Below are 26713 nucleotides of genomic sequence, written 5' to 3'. Positions count from 1 at the left end.
TCGATTTTCAGTTTGTTGTTTATTGAGGAATCGTCCGGAGCGGTTTTAAACAGTTGTAAGACATACACAAACAGTGAATCATGACTAACTATTTACGGTGTATATCTCGATCAATCAAATTACAGAGGAGTAGAAAACAATACCATGGTTAAATGAATGGTCACATTAACTTCTTTACAGAGCTGGTATCAGGTAACTTAGTCTGCTCCAAGAATACACTTGCGGATTCAATTGAAGGACATTATATTTCACAATTCCATAAAAAATGAAGTTCAACAAAATATCCTGTTTTCATTTTCCCAACAGCAATGTGCTTTAAAAAAAAAACTCTGCATACATTGTATAACACTGTAAATATGCAAATATTCTGTACTAATAGTGAACCATAGTCCACTCCTCAGCCCAGGCAAGTGTGTCCGAAGACTGCAATTATGCTGCTACTCCCTACCACAGACTTTGAAAGGAGAGAACCTGAGGTGTGTGTCACTGGTTAGTGGACAGAGGGGCATGGAGTCATAGAAACAGATCCATAACACACACAGTCTGTCTGTCCAACTTTAGAAGGTGTTTTTTATCTTGGAGGCGACCTGTGTTAGGATCTCTCCTATCTTCTTCTGCCAGTAGAGGACATGTTTGGACTCGGCACACCACAGCTCCCCGTGACGCGGCTCAGCGTTCTCACAACGCTTACGCACCTCTTCCTGCTGCTCCTACAGGGGACACAGAGAGAGAGAGGATGTGAGACACCATAGAACAACACAGAGCCTCCCACACGCATACAAGCTCATTCCCACAGACCTCAGTGCCGTGTTGCATCTCAAACTTGTAGAAGAGGGCCCAGGCATCTCCCAGGTCAGGCTCAATCTTCACTGTCCTCAGGAACCACTCTCTGGCCTTAGTGATCTTACGCTCGCTCCAGAACAGCCTGCAACACACACACACACACACGAGCTGGTTACCGCCAGATCACGACCAATATGTTGACAGAGTGAAAGCAAGAGAGAGCGAGGGAGAGTTTAACCTACTGAAGGAATGAAAGTTTTAAGTTTCAAGTTGTAATGTCACATGCACAAGCCTTTCTTGCAAACTCAAAAATGCAATAATTAATAACGTACTAGAAGAAAAACACGAGAAATAAGAAATATGAAGAACACAATAAGTAAGCAAGCAAGCATTCCATATACAGGCTCAGTTCCAATACCATGTTTACAATGTGCTGGGATACGGGAGTGATGGCGGTCAATATGTACAGTCCCAGTCAAAAGTTTGGACACACCTACTCATTCAAGTATTTTTTTGTTGTTGTATTTTCTACATTGTAGAATAATAGTGAAGACATCAAAACTATGAAATAACACATATCGAATCATGCAGTAACCAAAAAATGTGTTTAAAAAAATGTAAAAAGTGTTAAACAAATCAAAATATATTTTATATTTGAGATTCTTCAAAGTAGCCTCCCTTTGTCTTGATGACAGCTTTGAACACTGCACCGGTACCACTTGCCGTGTGGAAGCATAGAGGATAGTCTATGGCTTGGGTGGTTGGAGTCTAACGACTTTCAGGATATTCCTAACACCGCCTGATACAGATGTCACGGATGGCAGGGATCTCGGCCCCAGTGATGTACCGAGTTGTCCGCACCACGCTCTGTAGCACCGTGCGATTGGCACACCAGGCATTGATGCAGCCAGTTAAAATACTCTCAATAGTACAGCTGTAGAAATTTGAGGATACGAGGGCCCATGCCAAACTATTTCAACCTCCTACAGCCTTCCTACAGCCTTTCCCGTTGTACCCAATCAGCTCCTTGGTCTTACTGACGTTGAGGGAGAGGTTGTTCTGGCACCACACTGCCAGGTTACTGACCTCCTCCCTGTAGGCTGACTCGTCGTCACCGGTGATCAGGCCTACCACCGTCATGTCATCAGCAAACTTAATGATGGTGTTGGAGTCGTTTGGGGCCATGCAGTCGTGGGTGAACAGGGAGTACAGGAGGGGACTAAGCACACACCCCTGAGGAGGCCCCGTGTTGAGGGTTAGCTTGGCAGAGGTTATGTTGCCTACCCTCACCACCTGGGCTCGGCCCATCAGGAAGTCCAGGAACCAGTTGCAGAGGGAGGCGTTCAGACCCAGAGTTCTAAGCTTGGTGACGAGCTTGGAGGGGACAATGGTGTTGAACGCTGAGCTGTAGTCAATGAACAGAGTACTAACATAGGTTTTCCTCTTATCTAGGTGGGTGAGGGCAGTGTGGAGAGAAATTGAGATTGTGTTATATATGGATCTGTTGGGGCGGTATGCAAATTGGAGTGTGTCTAGGGTGTCTGGGATGGTTGAGTTAATGTGTGCAATAACCAGCCTCTCAAAGCACTTCATGATTACACGAGTGAGTGCTACAGTGCAGTAGTCAATGTGTGAGATCACCCAGTCCTCTAGATCGGTGACGGCCCTCACACCCGACGCTATGTTGTTGTTGTCAAAGCGTGCAGAAAATGCATTGAGTTGGTCTGGTAGAGAGGCCTCGCTGGGCAGATCACGGTAAGGTCATCCTTTGCAGTCCGTAATGGACTGTAGCCCCTGTCACATGCGGCGGGCGGCGGAGCCTGTGTAGTATGATTGTCCTTTGGCTCGTTTGATGACTGAAGAGGTCATAGCGGGACTTCTTAGTCGTTCCTGTCCTTTGCCGTAGACTCAGGGTTGTCTACGATAGCGCTGTGTGCGGTAGCCTTGGCCTTTATTTTAGCGCCAACCTCAGTGTTAATCCAGGTCTTTTGATTGGGGAAGCAGCGAACCCTAGCCTGCTAGCAAAGCAGACCTGTAGCATCATCTGTGATTCTGGTGACCATTTCTTAACTGAGCGTGTCACGGGTACTTCCTGTTTGAGTTTCTGCTTGTAAACAGGAAGCAGGAGAACAGAGTCATGATCTGATTTGTCGAATGGCGGATGAGGAAGGGCCTTACATGCTTGCTTGTGGGTAGAATAACAGTGGTCTAGGACTTTATCACCCCTAGTGTCGTTGGAGACATGTTGATGGAAGTTGGGCATCACGTGTTTTTGTGACAGGAATTAATATCGTCGATCACCAGAAAAGCACCCTCTGGATATAGGTTTCCTTGCTGGTGTAAAGCCTTGTACAGTTCGTTAAGGGCAGGCTTTTTCTTATCCTGAGGTGGAATGTTTACAACATTCACGATAACAGCTGAAAACTCCCTCGGGAGATAGAAGGGTCAGCATTTGACCATCAGGAATTCCAAGACGGGTGAACAGTGGGTCGACACTTCCATCGTGCTGGAGTTAGAGGCCCCCCCCCCCCTTGATTTCCCTGACTCCACTGTCCTGTCCGCCTGGTGAATGGAGAATCCATTGAGTTGGATAGTCATGGGGGGTGTCTTGTCCGAGAGCCATGTTTCAGAAAATGAAACAATATTGCAGTTTCGAGAGCAGAGAGGGAGAGTTTAACCTACTGAAGGAATGAAAGCAGAGCAAGGGAGAGTTTAACCTACTGAAGGAATGAAAGCAGAGCAAGGGAGAGTTTAACCTACTGAAGGAATGAAAGCAGAGCAAGGGAGAGTTTAACCTACTGAAGGAATGAAAGCAGAGCAAGGGAGAGTTTAACCTACTGAAGGAATGAAAGCAGAGCAAGGGAGAGTTTAACCTACTGAAGGAATGAAAGCAGAGCAAGGGAGAGTTTAACCTACTGAAGGAATGAAAGCAGAGCAAGGGAGAGTTTAACCTACTGAAGGAATGAAAGCAGAGCAAGGGAGAGTTTAACCTACTGAAGGAATGAAAGCAGAGCAAGGGAGAGTTTAACCTACTGAAGGAATGAAAGCAGAGCAAGGGAGAGTTTAACCTACTGAAGGAATGAAAGCAGAGCAAGGGAGAGTTTAACCTACTGAAGGAATGAAAGCAGAGCAAGGGAGAGTTTAACCTACTGAAGGAATGAAAGCAGAGCAAGGGAGAGTTTAACCTACTGAAGGAATGAAAGCAGAGCAAGGGAGAGTTTAACCTACTGAAGGAATGAAAGCAGAGCAAGGGAGAGTTTAACCTACTGAAGGAATGAAAGCAGAGAGGGAGAGTTTAACTTACTGAAGGAATGAAAGCAGAGAGGGAGAGTTTAACCTACTGAAGGAATGAAAGCAGAGCAAGGGAGAGTTTGTCCTACTGAGACAGTACAAAGGGGAAGGTGGTCATAGCAAAGATAAGAGGAGGGGGGAGGTTGTCCTACTGAGACAGTACAAAGGGGAAGGTGGTCATAGCAAAGATAAGAGGGGGGAGGTTGAGAGAGAAAGAGTGAAAGATTCATGTTCTGTAGGTTGGTAGTGTGTCGTACTTGGCCACGGCTAGCAGGACGTGTGGGTCGTGTTCACACTTCTTCAGAGCATCAACACTCTTAGTCTTCCTCTGGGGCCGTGCCTCCAGAAACACTGCCTCAGCCCACAGGATACCTACAGAAAGACAGAGATATATGTAAATACAATATGTAAGAGTATTTTCTCCACCCTGAACTGTTTCATGTTGAACTGATGATCATGATTAAATATAGACATAGTTAAAACACAAACAACTTTAACCTTCTGATTCTGACTAAACCATGTCACTTGAGTAAACGCATTACACTTCTGTTTTATTTACACTTCACTAGCTAGGTTTCCAACCAGTTGGCGACAGATTTCCATGCGAATATTCTAAAATCCACATAAATACAAAAAGACAACATTTCCCAGCGGAGATGTTCACATCATCAAATTGACTTGTTGCAGATAAAAGGCTGTGCGTGATGACGTAATGCACACACAAATGACTTGTGCAGTTAAATTCCTATGTACTGAATAAAAAAATCTAATGTAAATGGGTTTCCATCGCATTTTCAACTCTACTGATGGGTTTGTTAAAAAATATTGTTGCGTTAAAGAGCAAATGTGCCCAGCAGCTCGAAGAAACAGCATACTACATGATGAGATCATTATTATTTTGTTTTGTCAAACGGCAGTCAAGCATCAATCATCATGTCACCAGAAAAAGACCCTCAAAATGTATTGGAAAGGATCATCAAGCTCATCTAGCACTTTCACCACCCTGTGAAGTTCAGAACTTATTTCATCTGCAGCCTAATAAATTGCATGCTTTCCTGACGAGTCCTAGTGGAAAGACCACACACCATATCATCGCGTGACTCCAAGTTTACGTCAAAATGGTTATTATATCCATATTTGTGCATAAAGGCATTTCCACCTCCATTTCACAAGAAGATCCCACCTTGGCTAGAGTATTGTTTTGTCGACATTTCCAAAGTTTACCGACACATTTGCTGTTTCCATCAGGTCTGTCGTGACATTATCTATCCGACGTGTACTTTACTCGCATAAAAATGTTAGATGGAAACCTGGTTTATGTGAGTAAATACATCTCATATTCTCAACAGTGAGACCTAGCTAACTGGGACAATCATCACCTGGATCTAGCAGACTAAAAAGACTGAGAATGACTTTCCATCACACACACATTGTGACTGACTGTCTTACCTGAGTTGGGGCACTCTTGTAGGGCTTTAGCCATCAGTGTGTTGGCGATGTTCTTCAGCCCTGCCCTGAACTCCAATCTCACCGACTCCAACCTGACAACACACACAAGGTAATGTGTATGCATCACCCAGTTTGTGTGTTTTAAGTGTGTGTGTGTGTGTGTCTGTGTGTAAGCGTAATGCGTCTGTATATCTCACCATAGGTCTGGGCTCTGTGGGTTCTTGAGGCGTGATTTCTCCAGAATGGATCTGGCCCTGGTCAGCTGGCCAACCCTCTCCTCCAGACGAGACAGCAGCAGCCACAGGGACATGGAGTGGGGACACTTCTTCAGCTACACACACACACACACACACACACACACACACACACACACACACACACACACACACACACAGACACAGACACAGACACAGAGTTAAGATGAATCAGTGTTAAACTCACATCTGTTTTAAGACCGGATCAATAACTGGGCCACATTGAACTTCAGACAGCCTACTGTCTCTCTAGCTATATGAATGTATTCAGATCGCTCATCATCCAGAATGCCCGCTCCTGTCTTCACGTCCAATCTCCCTTCCACCTCTCTCACCCCCTGGTTGTAGGCCTCCCTGGCCTTCTCTCTCCCTCTCTCCCCTTCCTCACCCCCTGGTTGTAGGCCTCCCTGGCCTTCTCGTTGTGCTCAGACTGCTCCTCTATCTGTCCCCTCATCATCCAGAGCTTGGGGAAGTCCTCATAGTGTTTAAGAGCCTCGGTGCACAGCTCGTGGGCCGCTTCGATGTTCCCCAAAACCCACTCCAGCTTTACTGACTTCATAAACACCTGCAATGGGACAAACACACACTCTGTATATACATGTTTCATCTTAGTCATTACATGGAGGCCTCCATCACTCATTCATATATCTTTATGTATATATTCTTCATCCCTTTACACTTGTGTGTATAAGGTGGTTGTTGTGAAATTGTTAGGTTAGATTACTCGTTGGTTATTACTGCATTTTCGGAACTAGAAGCACAAGCATTTTGCTACACTGGCATTAACATCTGCTAACCATGTGTATGTGACAAATAACATTTGATTTGACATTAGAACACTTATTCTCAGCAGCATTCCATTCTGAATAAAATCTTGCAGAAGAAATAGCATTGAACAAATACATTTTTGGTGGCAAGACATCAGACAACCATTTCAAATGTAACTAATATCATGTTAATGCTGCCAGGTGCAACATCCTCAAGCCTAGCCTGAGTGTTTCTACCTTCAACAACACCACATAGTTACTTTATCTGGCAAGGCAATGCTATGATCTCCTGGAGACAGACAGCACTTTGGCAGTTTCCCATCCAGTTGTGAATCTAGCAAGCCTGGGCATGGACGCATGGATAACACACCATTAGATTCATATAATACTTCCTCCCAAAACAAGTCTGAGGTCTCCACCTCACCAACTGCTGGTGTTCTACGTGACCGAGAAGCAACCCCTACACACCTAGCACAGCCAGCAGCTTCCACATTCACATTTCCCCTGATAGTAAATGACTGAGGGAACTGTGTGTGTGCACACCATGTGATCTATATATCCCACTGGGCCATTCTGACAAGACAAATGAGTTTTGAAATATCCCCTGGGGCTTTCGTTCTCTTTCACCCGACACTGATGTTGAGGTTGGGCAAACTGGAGGATGGATGACTGTAGGACTCGCTCTGATTCAGCTCTTTGTATCCATAGAGGAGTCTTGGCTGACTGTAGGACTCGCTCCGATTCAGCTCTTTGTATCCATAGAGGAGTCTTGGCTGACTGTAGGACTCGCTCTGATTCAGCTCTTTGTATCCAGAGAGGAGTCTTGGCTGACTGTAGGACTCGCTCTGATTCAGCTCTTTGTATCCATAGAGGAGTCTTGGCTGACTGTAGGACTCGCTCTGATTCAGCTCTTTGTATCCATAGAGGAGTCTTGGCTGACTGTAGGACTCGCTCTGATTCAGCTCTTTGTATCCATAGAGGAGTCTTGGCTGACTGTAGGACTCGCTCTGATTCAGCTCTTTGTATCCATAGAGGAGTCTTGGCTGACTGTAGGACTCGCTCTGATTCAGCTCTTTGTATCCATAGAGGAGTCTTGGCTGACTGTAGGACTCGCTCTGATTCAGCTCTTTGTATCCATAGAGGAGTCTTGGCTGACTGTAGGACTCGCTCTGATTCAGCTCTTTGTATCCATAGAGGAGTCTTGGCTGACTGTAGGACTCGCTCTGATTCAGCTCTTTGTATCCATAGAGGAGTCTTGGCTGAGGCTAACAGTTAAAGGTTATGGCTAAATTTGATCACTCTGTTTTCCCAGAGAATTGTCCTGCGCCGCAGGAAATATAAACTTGTAGTGTAATTTCAAAAGTTTGTAATTTCCACGTAAAAATTGTCCGACTTGATTTTCCCTAACAAAAAATGTATTAACCCCTAAAAAAATGTCCATTGATTATAATCCACGTTTCTTGTAGCTGCAGGATTATTTTCCTGCGGTGAGAAACTGGTCGAATTAAGACTTGACATCTGTACAGTGGAGCAGCAGGATATTGTCTTCTGTCCCCCCTCAACTAAAGTTCCGGTCGAGGCTCACACGTGAACCATACACAAGCATCATATTATATATCCTCTATCACACATCCGCTCATTCCCACCCATACACAACCCAGGGTTGACCGGGAAGATGACCGGGAAGATTTTAATTCACCGGCCATGACAGAAATCACATTTAGATTATGGAAATGCGTCTTAACAGACCACGGAACTCATGTAATGAAGGAGACAAAAAAACATAATTTTCAAACATTTGTCAAAATGCAATTCGCTGGGAAGATGCCATTCTAAACAGTTCACCTGATAGCGTGTGACAGAGATGAAAATCTGTTAAAAAAGTAGAAACAGGAGGAATCTAAAGATGCAACAGCTAATTGGGTTGCTAATATGACTTGGATTGTGCCTTTGGCTTGAGGACAATTAAAGAAAGTTGATATGAAAACCAATAGAACAGGAGAGAAATGACATAGCAGTGGGTCCAATAGAACAGGAGAGAAATGACATAGTGGTGGGTCTAATAGAACAGGAGAGAAATGGCATAGCGGTGGGTCCAATAGAACAGGAGAGAAATGACATAGCAGTGGGTCCAATAGAACAGGAGAGAAATGAAATAGTGGTGGGTCCAGTAGAACAGGAGAGAAATGACATAGTGGTGGGTCTAATAGAACAGGAGAGAAATGACATAGTGGTGGGTCTAATAGAACAGGAGAGAAATGACATAGTGGTGGGTCTAATAGAACAGGAGAGAAATGACATAGTGGTGGGTCTAATAGAACAGGAGAGAAATGACATAGCGGTGGGTCCAATAGAACAGGAGAGAAATGGCATAGTGGTGGGTCCAATAGAACAGGAGAGAAATGGCATAGTGGTGGGTCCAATAGAACAGGAGAGAAATGGCATAGTGGTGGGTCCAATAGAACAGGAGAGAAATGACATAGCAGTGGGTCCAATAGAACAGGAGAGAAATGACATAGCGGTGGGTCCAATAGAACAGGAGAGAAATGGCATAGCGGTGGGTCCAATAGAACAGGAGAGAAATGGCATAGCGGTGGGTCTAATAGAACAGGAGAGAAATGACATAGCTGTGGGTCCAAAAGAACAGGAGAGAAATGGCATAGCAGTGGGTCCAATAGAACAGGAGAGAAATGACATAGCAGTGGGTCCAATAGAACAGGAGACATAAAATACATAAAATAAAATCAGTGAAAATACTTCACCAGAAAGCATGACTTGGCCAGAGAAATCAAGGATCATTATTTATTTATTTATTACAATTTTTATGTCTATTTGGGAAGCCTGCAGTGCACGTGGCAATAGGCCTAGCTGATTATTGAGCTGGGGCTGTCAGTGAAAAACATCTAAGCATACATAGAAACTAAAAAGTTATTATTGAAATAAAACTGATCCATGAAAATGCACATAATGATAATCTTACCTGGCACCAAATGGTTTAACATGCGATTGCATTTAGAATTGTTGCGCAATGAATGGGCTTATATAAAAGTGCATGTTTTCCTCCATCAGGAGAAATCCCACTCAAAATAGGCTCTGTATGCTGGGCGTGTATGATAGTTGTGTTAGATGAATAAGATACATAATGACTAACGAAAATAGGCCAATTTCATTCCACCAAATGATGCACATTAACCTATATACTGATAAGCATGACGGTCAAATGTATTTCCATCGACTGGTATTTCCATCAATTAATAAATGGGATTTTTTTTGGCCGACAACAATTTGATCGGCTTTTCATTTCGATTTATTGGCCGAAAGCAGGCAATTGCCGGCTAACGGAAACCCCGACAAACCCCCACACTCACCCTGGCAGTAGGAGCACTGCTGCGGGCCTTGGCCAGTAGTCGACGTGCTCTCTCGTATTCATTATTCTCAGACTCCAACTTCACAGCAGCCAGCCAGATCTCCTCACTGTTAGGGTTAGCCTGGACACAGACAGATAGGAGGAAGGGTGTTTTACTTCCACCAAATGTTGGTTTGCACTTTGCTGTGTACCCTGTTATTATAAAGAAAGATACTGTTGGAATAAGCATGTTTACTCCAGCTAGCAAGATCATTGTTTCTCTCTCACCTGGAAGGCCAGAGCCAGGATGCTGCGGGCAGCAGGCACGTCCTCAGCCAGCCACTTAGACTTGGCCCCCATCAGCCATAGTACCTCAGCCTTGGGACAGTGAGCCACTGCCCTCTGCAGCAGCGCCTCCAGAGACTCCCTGAGGGGGAGGGGGGGTGGATAGTGGACAGTGAGAAGTAAAAGGGTGCATCATGGAGAGATAGAAAGGGGGTCAGATGAGAAGAAAATGAGGGAGTGAGAGATGTGGGTAAAGACAGAGGGGGGAGAAAGGAAAGAGATTGAATAAGTAATGGTGAGAAAGTGTGAGGACAGGCAGGCTTTGAAACAGTGATTGATCATAACTAACCGTATGGGTTTGGTTAGCTAAACTAGCAAGTCTGTTTGTTACCAAGGCAACTATTGTCGCTATCTAGTAAACTTGCTAGCTACTTCAGTGGATGTTAAACACATTTCTCCCTGCAAATCAACACATTTCTAGCAGTAAATTTGTTAAATTACTGCCATGGTATAAATCGGATAATCAACTTGGGGCTATGCGTTCTCGTGGAAGGTCAGTTCCACTTCGCTAATGCGTTGTGGAACACACCTTCCACGTCCCTCATTATTTTCCAGAGAACGCATAGCCCCTCGTTGATTCCTTACATAAATAATTACTATTTTACATACATTAAATGAATGAAAAGCAACTAATGAAATTGATTGGCTTCTATTGAATCATTTGCCAATGACATCGTGCCACAGTGATGATATCTACTTTGATACAATTACAATCAATAGGTACCGGTATTTAATTCAACTTTCAACACACACCTGGTGCCGTGGTTCTTCTCGAAGTAGGCTGCGCGGAGCCACACACTCTTCTTGCTAGGGAACATCTGCAGGGCGTGGGCATAGATGGCACGGGCACACTCCAGAGCCCCATGGGACACACACTGAAATAAAAAATAATTACAGATAATGTATCAAACTAAGGACATGCCATATGTGTCTAATATAAACTGAGTATCTCGATAATAGATCCAGGGGGATCGCGATATTAGATCCGGGGGATGGAGATATTAGAGGATAAGGAATGGGTGAAAGGTCATCATGCTTACACTCTCTGCATCCTCCATCCAGGTGTGTTTACAGTCCTCCTCCTCGATGCCGATGCCAATAACCGCCCGGATCACTGCCTGGCACGTTGCCACGCTGCCAGCTTTATCACATTCCTCTGCATCCTGGAGACGAGGGGGGAGAGGCAGAAAGAATAGGTTGAGCGAGGAGAGGACAGAGAGGGGTACGGACGGGAGGGAAAATGAAAAGATGAGGGAGGGAAGAGAAGACGAATCGTGAGAAAAGTTTGAAAGGGAGGGGGGGAGTTGAAAGGAAGGACAGGAGAGAGGGGGAGGAGAGAGAGCGAGAGAGAACCACAGGCAAGCCAGTGGAATGCTGGAGCAACTACAGAGCGATTTATGTGAAAACTTGTCCCCACGTCCTCTAAAAAAACAACCAGGGATCCTCAACCATTTATAGACTGATTTATGGGCGGCTAGGGCATCCAACTGTACTGGGGAAAAACATGACATGATCTCTTTCTTTTGAGCTGAATCAAGCCAGTGTTTGATCTGGCTCTGCAGTGCCAAACCCATATGCTTAATATTACCCCTGTGTACTCCAATATACCTCCCATGCCTGTTCCAGAGAACTGTTGATGGACCACTTCACTTTAGAGCCAAGAAATGAGTAAAAACAAGGGAAAAGAAAACCAAAAAATAAATCCGACAGATAATTGCAATCCAAAGCTTGGTTGCACAACAATAAGTGCAAGTTGAACAGAGGTGAAATGCACAGAGGTCAGAAAGACATCAGTCACCTACCTGCAGGAAGTGACACACACACACCGTGCAAAGTGTTTGAGTTCTCCACTTGTTTTGTGCTGCAGTGATTAAATAAGATGGACGAGAGTTGTTCCAAATGACTCTGGGACGCCAGCACCTCTGAAGAGAGGAAGTGACTACAGTATCCTTTTACACAGTGGAGTCAAGGGCAACATAGACATGATTTGAGTAAAGGGTGAAGGAACTTGTCAACATTAGACGTTTTGAATATGCTGGGGTGAAGCGGAAGGCTTTTGGATAATGGCTGCAGGAGACTGTTGTTTATTCAGTGGGTCACAGGAAAATAACACTTTGTAGCACACTGGTGTTTCGTGCTCTAAATTGTCACCTCTCTCTCACACACTTTCTCCCTCTCACCTGTATCCACTGTTCTCTGTTGATCTCGACCCCATTGGCTCCGAGTGATGTGATGGCTCTGTCAACAATCTTCTCCACCATTTGCGTATTCCCGTTGGCCTCCTCCAGCTTGGCGGCGGTGATCCAGATGTGGCGGTCCGTAGGGATGTTCTCACGGGCCTTGTTCAGGACACGCCTGGCATTCTCATAGGTCTCCAACCGCGCCAGTGCCAGCCACAACTAGACAGGTAGAGGGGGCAGGAAGGTGAGGGAAGGGGGTGTAAAAAAAAAAGTTGATATTTTGGGATGAGCAGTCAGGGTCAGAATGCAGAAGGTAGAGTTGTATGAGACTGGGTCCTTATGAGAACATTGCACAATATCAATGTGTGTACCTCCACGCTAGTGGGACAGCACTCCACAGCTCTGCTCAGCATGATCCTGGCATCCTCTGGCTCCTCCAGTTCTACAGCAGTTTTCCACAGACGAACTGACTTAGACACATTCTCCAGCGCTGTGGGACACACAGAGAGAGGAGTTACACCCGGGGTTCCCAAACTTTTTTGGCCCGTGACCGAATTGTATAAATGACCGATCGTTTGTTCGACATGGTGGGATCTTTTTGTCAGTAAAATTACATATGCGTGAAACGACAGTGGCAACGCCTTTATGTGCAAATATTGATAGAATAACCATCATATGGAAGTAAAGTTGGGAGTCATGGGATGACATGGTGCATTAGGTCCTCCCACTACGACTCTTCACAGGGTGGTGAAAGCCCACGGTATGACCAGAGTAGGCACAAAGGCCATTTAACGCAACAGTTTTGGTAACAAAACTATCGGTAGAGTTGAAAATGCGATGGATACACATTGAACATTCAATTTTTATTTGGTACATGAAAACATAAGTGAAAAAGTACATTTTGTGTGGATTGTCATAACGTGACTTTTATCTGCAACAAGTCCGTTTGGTGGAAACAGCACTGGTGGGAAAATACACATTTTCTTGAAGCAGATTTGTTGCCAGTTGGATGGAAACCTAACTACAGATTTTTTTCTTTATGAGCTGGATTGCCTGTATTCGCAATTAGTTTATTTTCATTTGTGCTCGTTAGCATATTTAGCTAGCAGCCACTATACGCCATTACCTGTGCTAATTTTGTTAGCATTCTGGTAATAGACGCCCATTTGTTTTTTTGTTGCATTTTTAGTGCCCCCTTGTGCACTAAGACAGTAATACCGTAAATCCCGATGACGTGACGATATGAAAATCTGGATATTGTCCAACCCTAAAACACAAACATTTCTGCAAAAAATGTCATAATGTAATCATGGCAATTATCATTTTAATACCAACACATTGCCTCAATCTTCTAGGCACACTGTGATGGATAAATAGAGAAGGTTTTTTATTTCTATGGTGAAATACAGACAGGGGCAGCCCAGATATGTAGGGGCTGAACACTTTCAAAGGAAGCAAAACATCCAGTCTCTCAAAGAAGTATGCTGCTGGGAACAGCACTGTGTGTGTGTGTGTAATGGAGCAGTGCTCTCACATGGCTGGAAGTGTCAACTGGGATAAGAAACAAGGTTCAAGGTTGGGTTCAAATGGAGTGGTGGCCTGTTGAACTTTTTATTTCCCTCTTCTCTCAGTCTTTCCTTTCATCACTAGTCCAAGCTCAATAGTCTCAATAGCAGACACTTAAGCCTTGTTCACAGTGCAGGCCTTAATGATTACATCAGTTTTGTTTTTCAATTTCATTTTTAAAAACTGATTGTCCAATAGAGCCAGGCCGATATGGGATTTTTGGATCCAATTCCAATTTTAGAGTGGAAATATTCACCGATAACTGATATACAGTGCATTTGGAAAGTATTCAGACCCCTTGACTTTTTCCACTTTGTTACGTTACAGCCTCATGTAAAATGTATTACATAAAACTGTTTCCTCATCAATCTACACACAATACCCCATAAAGACAAAGTGAACACAGATTTTTATTTTATTTTTAGCAAATGTATAAAAAAACAAAAACAGAAATACCTTACTTTCATAAGTATTCAGACCCTTTGTTACGAGACTCGAAATTGAGCTCAGGTGCATCCTGTTTCCATTGAACATCCTTGAGACATTTCTACAACTTGACTGGAGTCCACCTGTGGTAAATTCAATTTATCAGACATGATTTGGAAAGGAACACACTCGTCAGTGCATAACAGAGCCATGAGGTCGAAGGAATTTACCGTAGAACTCCGAGACAGGATTGTGTCGAGGCACAGATCTGGGGAAGGGTACCCAAAAAAAATCTGCAGCATTGAAGGTCCCCAAGAACACAGTGGCCTCCATCATTCTTAAATGGAAGAAGTTTGGAACCACCAAGACTCTTCCTAGAGCTGGCCGCTCAGCTAAACTGAGCAATCGAGGTCGTATTGCCGCATTGTATCATGTATTTGGATATTTCTGTTAGGGAACACTACCCGGTGTAGTGTGCGTGTGCAATAACTAAATTTGCCCTTGCACTCCTAAATAATGCAATTTTTAAGTCTACAAACTTAGTCTACTCTCTTTGTAACAGATTCTAGTTTTGGAAACAGAAAACTGTATTGAGATCAAATGTTTAATCAATGAGAAAATTAGCAGAATGTTGGCAAAAATCCATCTCGCCCCATCTTCTCCTACTGCCAGCCACTGGGTTTCCTCTCATCCCCATATTTGGTAGTGCGTGGCAACGCCTACCGGATGCTTCACATTTATACATCCGGTGAAATATCTTGCTCATTGTTCTATCTGTGGTTGGGATTTAGCGTAGGGACATCCCAAAGATCCCTGATAGCACCATCCCTCAGAGGACATCGTCAAGTCCTCACACACAGCTAGTTAACTGGATAGGTTGCACTCGTCACGGAAATGGCGATTGGCGAAATGTGAATAAGGACCAGTCCCTACCAAGTGACAGTGACATGTTTTTTTGTGTCTCTGAAAACATTTGAATGTTAGAGCTTGAGGAATACCCTTACTAAAGAGCAAAAATAACACAACAGATTACTGGCTTCACTAAAAAGCTATAACATTACCACAACTTTGAGCTTCTTAGCACAGCACTTACTTTACATTTGGGCATTGCATCCATTGTTTGTCACGACACCCTACCATGACACTTTACGTAACAGTAAATGGCCTGTGCGCACTTTATTGAGCTGGCAAGCTTCTGTCCACTCAGCACTCAGAGTAGAAGCAGTAAGACTAAGAGTTAGTTCACTCTCCCCTCTGACTGGTGTGGATGCGTTGGCCCGGTGGTAGTGTCCAGTCTTAGTGTAGCGCGAAATGTACAAAAAGTAAAATTCTATCAAGAACGGCTTTTATGACGAGCGTTTTCTTTGCATCTTATATTGGTCCTTTTCAATGGATTAAACGGTACGAAATATCGGCCAATAATATTGGTGAACCGATAAATTGGTCGGGCTCTACTGTCCAAAGAACAAGTTACAAGTGAACAAATCGGATGTGTGTGTGTTCAGGCAGAAGTCATCTGCTGACAATACCACACTAGTTGTCATAGTAATGACTTGGCACAGTGGTGTAGACAGATAACTTCCTATCATTCAACAGTTAGGTAGCAAGCTAAGGTGACAACAATGCCTACCATTGGCTGTTCAGACTCCAAGAAAAATAACAGATTCGAATTGGATATGCAAAAAAAACTTGATGAGTCACTTCAAACTGTCAATGCGAACAAGGCTTTACAGGTCTCAACAAGAACTGGTTTGCACCATTGTAGCTTTGACAGGGCACAAACTTCTCACCCTTCCTGAGGACGCGTTTCTTGGCCCTAACGTCAGTTTCCAGCTCGGCTGCTCTGATGTAGATGCGGACAGACCCGGGGAGGTGACGCACCGCCTGGGCCACCACTGCCTTGGCTGAGTCCCCTGGCTGCAGCCTGGCAGCCTCCAGCCACACATCCTCACTCTGGGGACAAAACACACCCATTCATCATACACATTGCCTGGGTCACCACTGCCTTGGCTGAGTCACCAGGCTGTAGACTAGCAGTCACATCCATCAATCATTATCACCAATGAGGTGAAGTTTTTGAGCACTATCATTAGTCTGCAGTAATGTGCAGATTACAGCCAGAGACACTTCTAGACTAGACCTATCTATGATCTAATACAGGGTAATTAGGCCAGCCCATTTTTAATGTCTGGAAATCTAACCAGGCCAGCACAGACACTGACTGGTGGAGAAATTGAATGCCGCATTTAAAACCTAAAAAGTGAACACACAAATATACAGATAAGCATCATGGGAAGCAAGAAGTGCACTTTGAAAAGATACACAAACTGTAAAGTATGTTACCTTGGGACACATCTCAGTGCCCTTCATGATGAGGTTCCGGGCCACCTGTAGTTTCCCTGTCACCTCCTCTAGCCTGGCCGAAGCAATCCAGGCGGGGGGGTGGTGGGGGTTGGTCTCCCTCACTGACTTCAGCAGCAGACGGGCCTTCTTAATGTCACTGCACATTCACAAGAAGACAGTCAACAACACAGACAGAGATATAGATCAGCAACAAATGTGTGTTCGTAGCTAAGTTTATTCTCTGGGCCACTCACCTGATGTCTCCTCCATGCGTGGGGATCATAGAGTTTAGGTCAGTGAGATAACCTTTAGGGTCCACCACCGTCTGTCCACTCACAGAGTCAGACACCTGAGAAGAGAGAGATGGAGAGCAGCACAGATATACAAAACAGGAAGTTATACTGGGGATCACATGCTTACTGGAGACTTGATACCACCTGACCAGTCCCTTCCATAACATATACAGTAAGCTCAAAAACTAAATTGGGACAGAGACACATGTTTGGTTGTTTTGGCTGTGTACTCCAGCACATTACATTCAAAATGATACAATGAGTATGAGGTTAGTGCAGACTGTCAGCTTTCATTTCAGGGTATTTTCATCCATATCGGGTGAACCGTTTAGAAATTACAGCACTTTATGTACATAGGGTGGCAGGTAGCCTAGTGGTTAGAGTGTTGAGCCAGTAACCGAAAGGTTGCTAGATTGAATCCCCAAGCTGACAAGGTAAAAATCTGTCATTCTGCCCCTGAACAAGGCAGTTAACCCACTGTTCCGAGGCGGTGATTGTAAACAAGAATTTGTTCTTAACTGACTTGCCTAGGTAAATAAAGGTAAAATTAATAAATAAATAGCCCCCCCGATTTTGGGGGATCAAAAGTATTCTGACAAATTCACCTGAATTAAAGAAGCCAACAAATTCACTGATATGTATATTAAAGAAGCCAACAAATTCACTGATATGTGTATTAAAGAAGTCAACATTTTGTATTTGGTCCCATATTCTTAGCACACAATGACTACATCAAGCTTGTGGCTCTACACATTTGTTGTATGCATTTGCTGTTTGCGTTTCAGATAATTGCAATAGAAATGTATAGCAAATAATGTATTGTGACATTTTAGAGTCCCTTATTGTAAATAAGATATATGTTTCTAGACACATCTACATTAAATGTGGATTCTACCATGATTACAGATAGTCCTGAATGAATCATGAATAATGATCAGTGAGAATGTTAGATGCACAAATATCACACCCCCAAAACATGTTAACCTCTCACCATTACAATAACATGGGAGGGTAGCATTTTATATGACACCCCCAAAACATGTTAACCTCTCACCATTACAATAACATGGGAGGGTAGAATTTGATATCATACCCCCAAAACATGTTAACCTCTCACCATTACAATAACATGGGAGGGTAGCATTTTATATGATACCCCCAAAACATGTTAACCTCTCACCATTATAATAACATGGGAGGGTAGCATTTTATATGATACCCCCAAGACATGTTAATCTCTCGTCATTACAATAACATGGGAGGGTAGAATTTTTGGTGGGGTATGATACATTATTTACCATTGATTTCTATTAGGCACAAAATCATCTCAAACACAACCAAAACAAACAGCAAATGCATCCAATCTTGTAATCATTGCGTGCTAGGAAAATGGCACCAAATTCTAAACTTTTACTACATATTTGAATTTGACCCAATACTTTTGTACTATGTTCACATTATATTTTACATGAACATTTTAGTCATTTACCAGACGCTCTTATCCAGAGAGACTTACAGGAGCAATTAGAGTTAAGAGCCTTCCTCAAGGGCACAGACAGATTTTTCACCCAGTCTTCAGGTATTCGAACCAGCGACCTTTCGGTTACTGGCCCAACGCTCTTAACCACTCGGCTACCTGAAACCTGATATAGATGAACACACCCTAAAATGAAAGCTGGCAGTCTGCACTTTAACCTCATAATCATGGTATCATTTCAAATCCAAAGTGCTGGAGTACAGAGACAAAAAGAAAAGTATTACAATAACTGTCCTAATACTTTTGGAGCACACTGTAGGTTGGGGAATAACAGTCAAACTAGACACAAGCTTTTAAGTCAGTAGGACTAAAGTGGTGCATTACCTGGCTGAGCCTCATGTCCATCAGTGTGTTCCTGGCCTGGCCGATTTTCCTCATGTCCAGCTCTCCTGTCCCAGGGGTCATCAGGCCAGGGGTCATCCCCCCAGGGTACGGGCTTTCCAGACCACCAGGGAGGTTCAACTGGAGACGGAACCAACACAACAAATAAGTGTCTGGATGAGAACCAGTAGCCTAGAAATACTTTTTGGCATGGGTAGGATTAGGGCTGTGGCAGTCATGACATTTTGTCAGTTGGTTATTGTCATGCAGAAGACTGCCGGTCTCAAGGTAATTGACCGTTAATTAACAGTTTCGCATCTCCAGGCCTCCACGCATACAAGCCTCTGATGCACGCCTTTGGAAGCTCTACATGTAAAATAGTCTAATAATTAAATTTAATATACACTGGGTTACAAGTAAGGGATTACAAAAAACGGTAACTGTAATCTGTTACTTTACCAGCAAAAAACATATTGTAATCAGATTACAGATACTTTAGAAAAACCAGATGATTATTTTGAGGATTACTTTTAAATTCAGAATGGAAGTTTGTGGGGGGGAAAATATTTGACACTTGTTTTCTCAATGACATTCAAATCAGCATTGAAAAAAGGATCAAGTTTAAATTTGTTCCACCTGAGCGAGTCTGACCACAAGTCAGAGACCACTATGATGACACACCAAATGTGTTTTATGGATCATGGGAAAAGAGCAGGAATAGGCTTTTGTACAGTAGGCTACAGTACTAGCTATGTCTTCCAATGGTGCGACTGCTGTCAGCATCCAAAGATTATACAACTTGAATAAATGCTTGGAGGTAAGGATGACAGCAGTGGTGTAGTCTACGGTGATAATGATATCACTTATTATTGATATCTACATATCTACATACAGCGATTGAGATTGCGTCATCTGAGGATCTGTTGGGGTGGTATGGGAATTGGAGTGGGTCTAGGGTGTCTGGGAGGATGCTGTTGATGTGAGCCATGACCAGCGTTTCAAAGCACTTCATGTCTACCAACTTGAGTGCCACTGGGCGGTAATCATTTAGACAGGTTACCTCCACGCATACTTTGAGTACACGTCCTGTTAATGCATCTTGCCCAGCGGCTTTGTGAATGTTGACCTCTTTAAAGGTTTTGTTGACATCGGCTACCTAGCGTGTTATCACACAGTCATCCAGAACAGCTGGTGCTCTCGTGCATGCTTTAGTGTTGCTTGGCTCGAAGCGAGCATAAGATTTGCCCTTTAAACAGCGGCATATTATCAAGATATCAGTGTCCAACAAAAAGGTAAACAATAGGCCTATAACAAATGCAGCATATGGCATTTATTTTTCACATGTAAATAGCACTTTTCAGTAGTGCTCAAAGCATGCCATTCCATGAGCGCAGGATTTATTTTTCAACTCGAATCAATGAGCCCGATCAGTCCTCCATGACAACAAAATCATAAACAACAGAGTAGGGCTGGCTAATAAATCCTTAGTTTTGGGGTCATGCGCAGGTAAAACAATTTGGCTAATCTATACTGCCAGTCAGTCCAATAAATGTAATACCCCTTGATCTTCAAGAATAGGACTTGGAAATATGGAATTCTGATAGACTTTGGTTTTTAATGTAAAGATACAATTTAATAGTATTATTATATGTAGTAGAAAGCGATGGGTTAGAAGAAGCCTACATAAACAACCCATAAAGCAAAATGTAACATCCATATATGGCCAGATATGTAAACTTTAACATTGATTTATCCTGCAATAGATGACGTTCAATTGGTAACATACATTTTTGACTTCTTCTAATGCCTCTTAAGGGGAAAGTAATCTCAAGGTAAACAAATGTAATCAGATTACATTACTGAGTTTGGGTAATACAAAAGTTACTTCACAGATTACAATTTTAGACAACTACTAACTGTTACGGATTCCATTTAGAAAGTAACCTACCCAACCCTGAATATACACCCTCACAATAAATCCATTCTTTATTTTAGTCAGGTCTAAAGAAACATTATGATATGAAGAAAATGTATTTCAGAAGAACAGAATATGAGTTGGCCTACTGTATGTTAGTTATATGGCTATACTCCATGTCATAGGCTGTTCCATTAGCTGACAAGATATGCTTATAAGTCCCGTTTCATTATTTTATAGTAAGTGTAAAAGTGATCATTTGAAACAGGTCCTATATGCTAGATTTTGTTATTTGTCAACCTTAGTTGTGAATGATACAAACCTTAGAATGTGTTAGAAATCAGAACAGATATGGGCTGCATGGTGGGACTATAGGCTATTGATGATTTGAGAAAGTAGCAAAAAAAGACTTGCTCTCTTCCTTGCCTCAGGCTGCACAGCTGTTCTCTCATCAAGTGATCATATTTTCACCCATCAGACAATTCTCAATTATAATCATGTCTTTACTAATATGTAAAATTTGTTTCGATTTAGAATGTCCCATTATCAAATGGACAGGGGACAAAAGACATGTCATCTGTATGCACTGGAATAGTGAATGTAGGCCGCGTGCTTTCCCGCCAGTCACTTTTGTAGGCTACTTCGGTTTTATAGCGGAGCATGTGCTTAGAAATAAACATAATTTTCACTCCATTTATTTCACTCCACGCATCAACCACTGTTTGAGGAGCATGCTCTTGCTGCCCGACGGGATTTTCCACCCAAACTCTGTATGCCATGGGCCCTTCAACCTTGATCCTGCAGATAGCAAGTGCTTAATTTGGGAAACCAAGTGGAATCTGTTCGGGAACATCGATAGTAACATGTTTTCACAACTAAACAAATTTCACTAAACTGTTGACAGCCCGCCTGCGCGCTTGAGAAAAAAATAAAGGAGAGGGGAGATGGAAATGCATGGTGGTGAGATATTCTGTATAGCTTAAAGTAATGTCACAATTGAATTATGAAAAAAAAGCCCTATTACTAGGCTATTCAAAACCAAATACAAATTTACTAATTGTAGGCTAACTGTAAGCCGCCCTGCACAATCAGCCTAGGGCTATACGTTCTCTCCCAGACTCATGGATAGACATTTTGGAGCATAAGGTGACCAGTCGATCCAGTATGCATAATAATACAGTCCACACTCAAAGGCCAGACCAACTATGTACCAAAGACATCTTAAATCAGTTTTGTTTGATGTTTTTTGTCATGCATAATATGTATTGTATAAGGGCACGATCATAAGACCATGCATAAGCTCTAATAGTATGGGTGTTTTGAATTAATCATCACCGTAGAAAGCATTTACATTGATGTCAGAGTGGTTAGAGGGACAAGAGCCCTGAGTACCAGGCCATTAGGACCTGATGGAGGGACAATAGAGCCCTGAGTACCAGGCCATTAGGACCTGATGGAGGGACAATAGAGCCCTGAGTACCAGGCCATTAGGACCTGATGGAGGGACAATACAGCCCTGAGTACCAGGCCATTAGGACCTGATGGAGGGACAATACAGCCCTGAGTACCAGGCCATTAGGACCTGATGGAGGGACAATAGAGCCCTGAGTACCAGGCCATCGGGACCTGATGGAGGGACAATAGAGCCCTGAGGACCAGGCCATCAGGACCCAATGATCGTTAGCAAGTTGGGTACTACCGAAGCATGTCCAGAGTGCATAAGAGGAGATTACTGTGACTCGACAGTCACATGGAATTTTACTGCGGTCATGACTCGTGACTGCCGGTGTGGCGGTAATACAGTCTCCCCAACAGCCCTAGGTAGGATTTGGAGAATGTTTCAGCAGAAGTTGACTCCTACAGGCACATAATGAAACTGCAACATGTGACAAAACAGAGAGAGCGTGGTATGAGAGTACGGCGATGCATGACCCTTAGAAGTTGGTGAGTATGCTTGAGTGTGTGTCTGCTTCTGTGCATGTAACGTTACTAACCCCCTGCAGTGGGTCCACGGTGGTGTGCTTGTCTCCTGTGGTCAGGTGTTTGGAGAAGAAGCTGTCTGGTACAGGGGTGAGTTTCTCATAGCGCGGGTTCCTCTGGCGCTTGTTCCTGGCATCGCCAACCTCCGGGATACTCAGCCACTCCTCATCTGACATTCCTGACAGCTTCCTCTACACACAGAGACCGAGAGCCAGAGAGAGAGAAAGGGAGAGAGAATGTAGAATATATGTATTGCTTTCAATGTCATTATCCATTAAGAGATGGAAATTGTGTCTTTGGCAGATTTAAAGGTAGGACTGCTCAGAGACAGTACAGGAGAGTTGACTCTGTTGCCATGTGAACACAGTGACCAACCTTGAGGTCAGAGAACTGCTGCTGGATCTTGGGGCGCTCCATACGGTACTTCTCTATCTCATCCTTCTCCCTCAGCTCCCTGGGGACCACACAGGACAGACTGGGTTAACACAACAGAGCAGTAACACACACACACACACACCCCCTCAGGAGCAGTAACCCACACTAATAAACACATGGAAGTCTCTTCTCTCACCTTCTCTCCTTGCGTCGTTCGTCCATCCTCTTGTCCAGAGCTGCGTAGATAGCATCTGCCTCTTCGTCGTCTTTCTCATAGGGTCCACTGGAGAACAGACTGCCAGCATAGCCGTTAAACTGAGACAAAGTGGGCAGAGGCAGATGTTACAATACGTTGAGAGCTGAGCTTTGCCTGAACTTGTTCTTGGGTGTCATGTATAAACAAGCACCTCATCATAGTTGGTGTCATTCAGATCCTCTTCGTCATCTTCCTGGTTCTTCTTCATCTTGTCCCCCACCGTCCTCTGCCCCGGGGGAGCATGGCGGTCATCTACCGGGTCGTTGGCATCTCGAGCGGGACCGATATCAGACCGGGTGGTGAAACCTGTGGCTCTGGAGACAGAAGAGGTAGAGTTAGATGGAGAGATTCAACAACAGACTAGAACATTATTCTTCAATCTAGCCAGCAGATCCGACCCGCTTGCTTTCACCTGCACTAGGGTCAGACAGGCTTCCTGTGTAGAGTATTACACAGCAGAGCAGGTGCGAGAGATGGCTTGGAAAACATACCTCAATCCAGGGATGAGAAATGTGGTGTTCTTCAAATTGTCCCATTATCCCAACTGTTACACCGAGAAGATTAAACGACTGCTAAAAAAAATTGCGGTTGTTGTAATAGTTCAGTTGGGATAATGGGGCAATTCGGAGTATAACTCATTTCTCATCCCTGTATCGAGATACATTTTCCGAGCCATATCTCGGGTTGGCTCAGCGGTGTCTTAATCTACACTGGAAGTCTGTCAGACCCTAGTGCAGTTGTAAGCAAGCTGGTCAGAACGCTGGCTATCTTCAATCCTGCTTCTGGAGACCACAGCCTCTGTAGTTTTTGTTTCAGTCTGGTTCTGGAGGGTTTACATAGGTAGATTGCGAGCCAAACATTGCATTGGTGCACAAGTAGTTACTAACGTTACTTAATAACAAGAAAGAAGGAATTTTAGACGTATTGCATCTTAACACTATTAGCAAGATTTAGGTACAAGTACTTGATTGCCAGCCAAATTCAAGATTTAAGGTGGCTTAGTTACTGTAGCTAGCTAGCTATGTGGCTAAGCTAACTAACATCATGCCTGCTTACCCTCTGCCGAGTCCAGGCACATAGCCTAGCGGCGCGGCCATCCCAAGGAAGGGCTTTTTCTTCTTGCCCATGAGCGGGGAGGACATGGGCATTGGCGGGGGATCGGCATTACGCCCGCCACCCCGGCCACCTCCAGAGCCTCTACCAGAATTCTGCCCGCCGCCCCCAAAGCCTCTACCATCATTCTGCCCGCGGCCACCGGAGCCTCTACCGAAATTCTGTCCACCGCCCCTAGAGCCTCTACCATCATTTTGATTTCTGTTATTATAGTTTCCATCTCTGCTAGCCATCGTGGCTAGTTATACAGACAACGCGGTTCACTCACTAAGGTATAATAAGAACGGGTTCACTTCCGGAATAATCTTCTTCGTATGAGCTTCCGGCAGACTGGAACTTTTGAAACAATAACATACGCACTTCCTTTTACAATCATGACATTGGTCTGCAGCAGCGCCCCCTGTGGCGCTCTACAACTACTACTGCCATGCTCTACCAGCAGAGTGCAGCAGACTACAGGAAAATGTGCAGGCTAGGAGAATAGCCTACTTTAGGCCCATTGCACACATCCCAGACATGGCAACTGGAATTTGGAGTCTAAATGGTTTATTAAGTCTACCTGTAACTACAGGGAATAAATATGCATTGGTTTCGGGTCATGTATTTGATCAGCACATAGTTGAGTGAATCTGCTAGCCCTCATCAACAGAAGCTCATTAGGCTACCTCAGCCTATCTGGTTTGACAGCCAGGTCATTTTGAGTCTGCATTTCACCATTATTGACATAATGAAAGTCGACACTGTCCTATTTCTTGAGAGAACCAATTTAAAAACACAGCTGATTGGCCGACACATTTTAAACAGTGTTTTAAAATTAATTGGCATACATTTTGACAGAGATGCACTATCTAATATATATCAAACCAGTCTAACATGGACACTAAAGCCTTCTTGGGCGGTCCATTGTCAATCACAGGACGGGCTCACTGCGATAAATGTAATTACAACCTAATATGACGTTTCTGTGCTGTCTGTCTTGTGATGAGGTACCTCCGCCTATGCATCAATTTGATTCCATCACCTTTAACTTTAGCCATCTACAGCCAAGTTCTCAGCATGTTCATTTCTCTTCATTTAATTTGCCTCCAGGGCAGACATTATTTCACTTCTGGGAGAAGATTCTGTGATGAAAATTCGCTGTCAGCTGCATTAGAGGATGTATGGCTTCAACAGCCCAGAACCATTTCATAGATCCAAAGAGCCGCAAAACTTCACAGACCTGGTTTCATTTTGTATTTAACCTTTGTTTTAAATAGAAAAGTCAGTTAAGAGCAAATTCTTACTTACTGCCTACACCGGCCAAATGTGCACCGCTCTATGGGACTCACAATCATGGTCGGTTGTGATACAGCCTGGATTCGTACCAGGGTGTCTGTAGTACACCTCTAGCACTGAGATGCAGTGCCTTAGACCACTGCGCCACTCGGGAGCCCCATTACTGAAAGCCGGGAGCCAGGAGCTGAGAGCCTCAGTTAACCATTGCCGAGGTGTACGGAAATAGTTGATATTGAATTGATAGTATATTCTTCATACAAAATTATGATAGATTGTCTAACTGAATATGTTTAACTGCTGTCTGTCTGTCTGTCTGTGATCCAGCGATCCAGGTCCGTGTCATTAGAGGGAAACCACTCGTCAGTAATGCTGATTGAGGTTAATGATCAAGAAAACCCTGCGTGTCAAATCCATGTCCACATCTAATCCCCTGGTTACTGTTCTGAATGCATTCAGTCACCTTTGTTTGAGGTCAGCCTTGGCAGATGCAGATATGACTCAATGCCAGATGAAATCAGTGGATGAGCAGTGAGTCGCAATAAAAGGTATTTTTGGAACTTGCATCACCTTGTCTTCTCTATTCGTGTTGTAGGATATTTGTGGTAAACAAGCTACATCTCTCTGCTGACACGCACAGACACAAACATGCATGGAGGAGAAAACGAGAACACCATGTCTGTCACACACACACACACACACACACACACACACACACACACACACACACACACACACACACACACACACACACACACACACACACACACACACACACACACACACACACACACACACACACACACACACACACACACACACACACACACACACACACACACACACACAGAGAGAGTCTAGCATGGCGGTGGTCCTTGTAGCCAGCAGAGATAATGGATGT

At 43.8% G+C, this 26713-nt stretch overlaps 1 protein-coding gene across 1 annotated transcript; it reads right to left on the bottom strand.

Moving 5' to 3' along the window:
* On the bottom strand, nt 1-24855 carry prpf6 (PRP6 pre-mRNA processing factor 6 homolog (S. cerevisiae)). The gene is made up of 21 exons (XM_071348893.1): nt 24484-24855; nt 23579-23741; nt 23368-23486; nt 23172-23250; nt 22811-22987; nt 18905-19042; nt 17005-17099; nt 16751-16907; nt 16198-16360; nt 12787-12905; nt 12416-12634; nt 11276-11398; nt 10989-11110; nt 10179-10317; nt 9913-10032; nt 6166-6342; nt 5721-5854; nt 5524-5615; nt 4332-4446; nt 799-925; nt 1-710 (listed from the first exon to the last, which is right to left on the bottom strand). The coding sequence occupies exons 1-21, from the start codon at nt 24771-24773 to the stop codon at nt 558-560; spliced, it is 3021 nt and encodes a 1006-aa protein (XP_071204994.1). The 5' UTR covers nt 24774-24855; the 3' UTR covers nt 1-557.
* Nucleotides 24856-26713: the final 1858 nt, after the last annotated feature.

This window comes from Salvelinus alpinus, chromosome 17, assembly GCF_045679555.1.
Source record: "Salvelinus alpinus chromosome 17, SLU_Salpinus.1, whole genome shotgun sequence".
In the NCBI taxonomy this organism is placed as follows: Eukaryota; Metazoa; Chordata; class Actinopteri; order Salmoniformes; family Salmonidae; genus Salvelinus; species Salvelinus alpinus.
The sequence above is the reverse complement of the archived record's forward strand: the minus strand, read 5'-3'. Positions and strand labels throughout refer to the sequence as shown.

Coding starts and splice junctions, on each gene's coding strand:
- prpf6 (XM_071348893.1), bottom strand. CDS start 24,773: ATGGCTAGCAGAGATGGAAACTATAATAACAGAAATCAAAATGATGGT. Junction 12,635..12,786: donor GCTGTCCCACTAGCGTGGAG/GTACACACATTG, acceptor CTACCTGTCTAG/TTGTGGCTGGCACTGGCGCG. Junction 6,343..9,912: donor GCAGTGCTCCTACTGCCAGG/GTGAGTGTGGGG, acceptor GTCCCATTGCAG/GTGTTTATGAAGTCAGTAAA.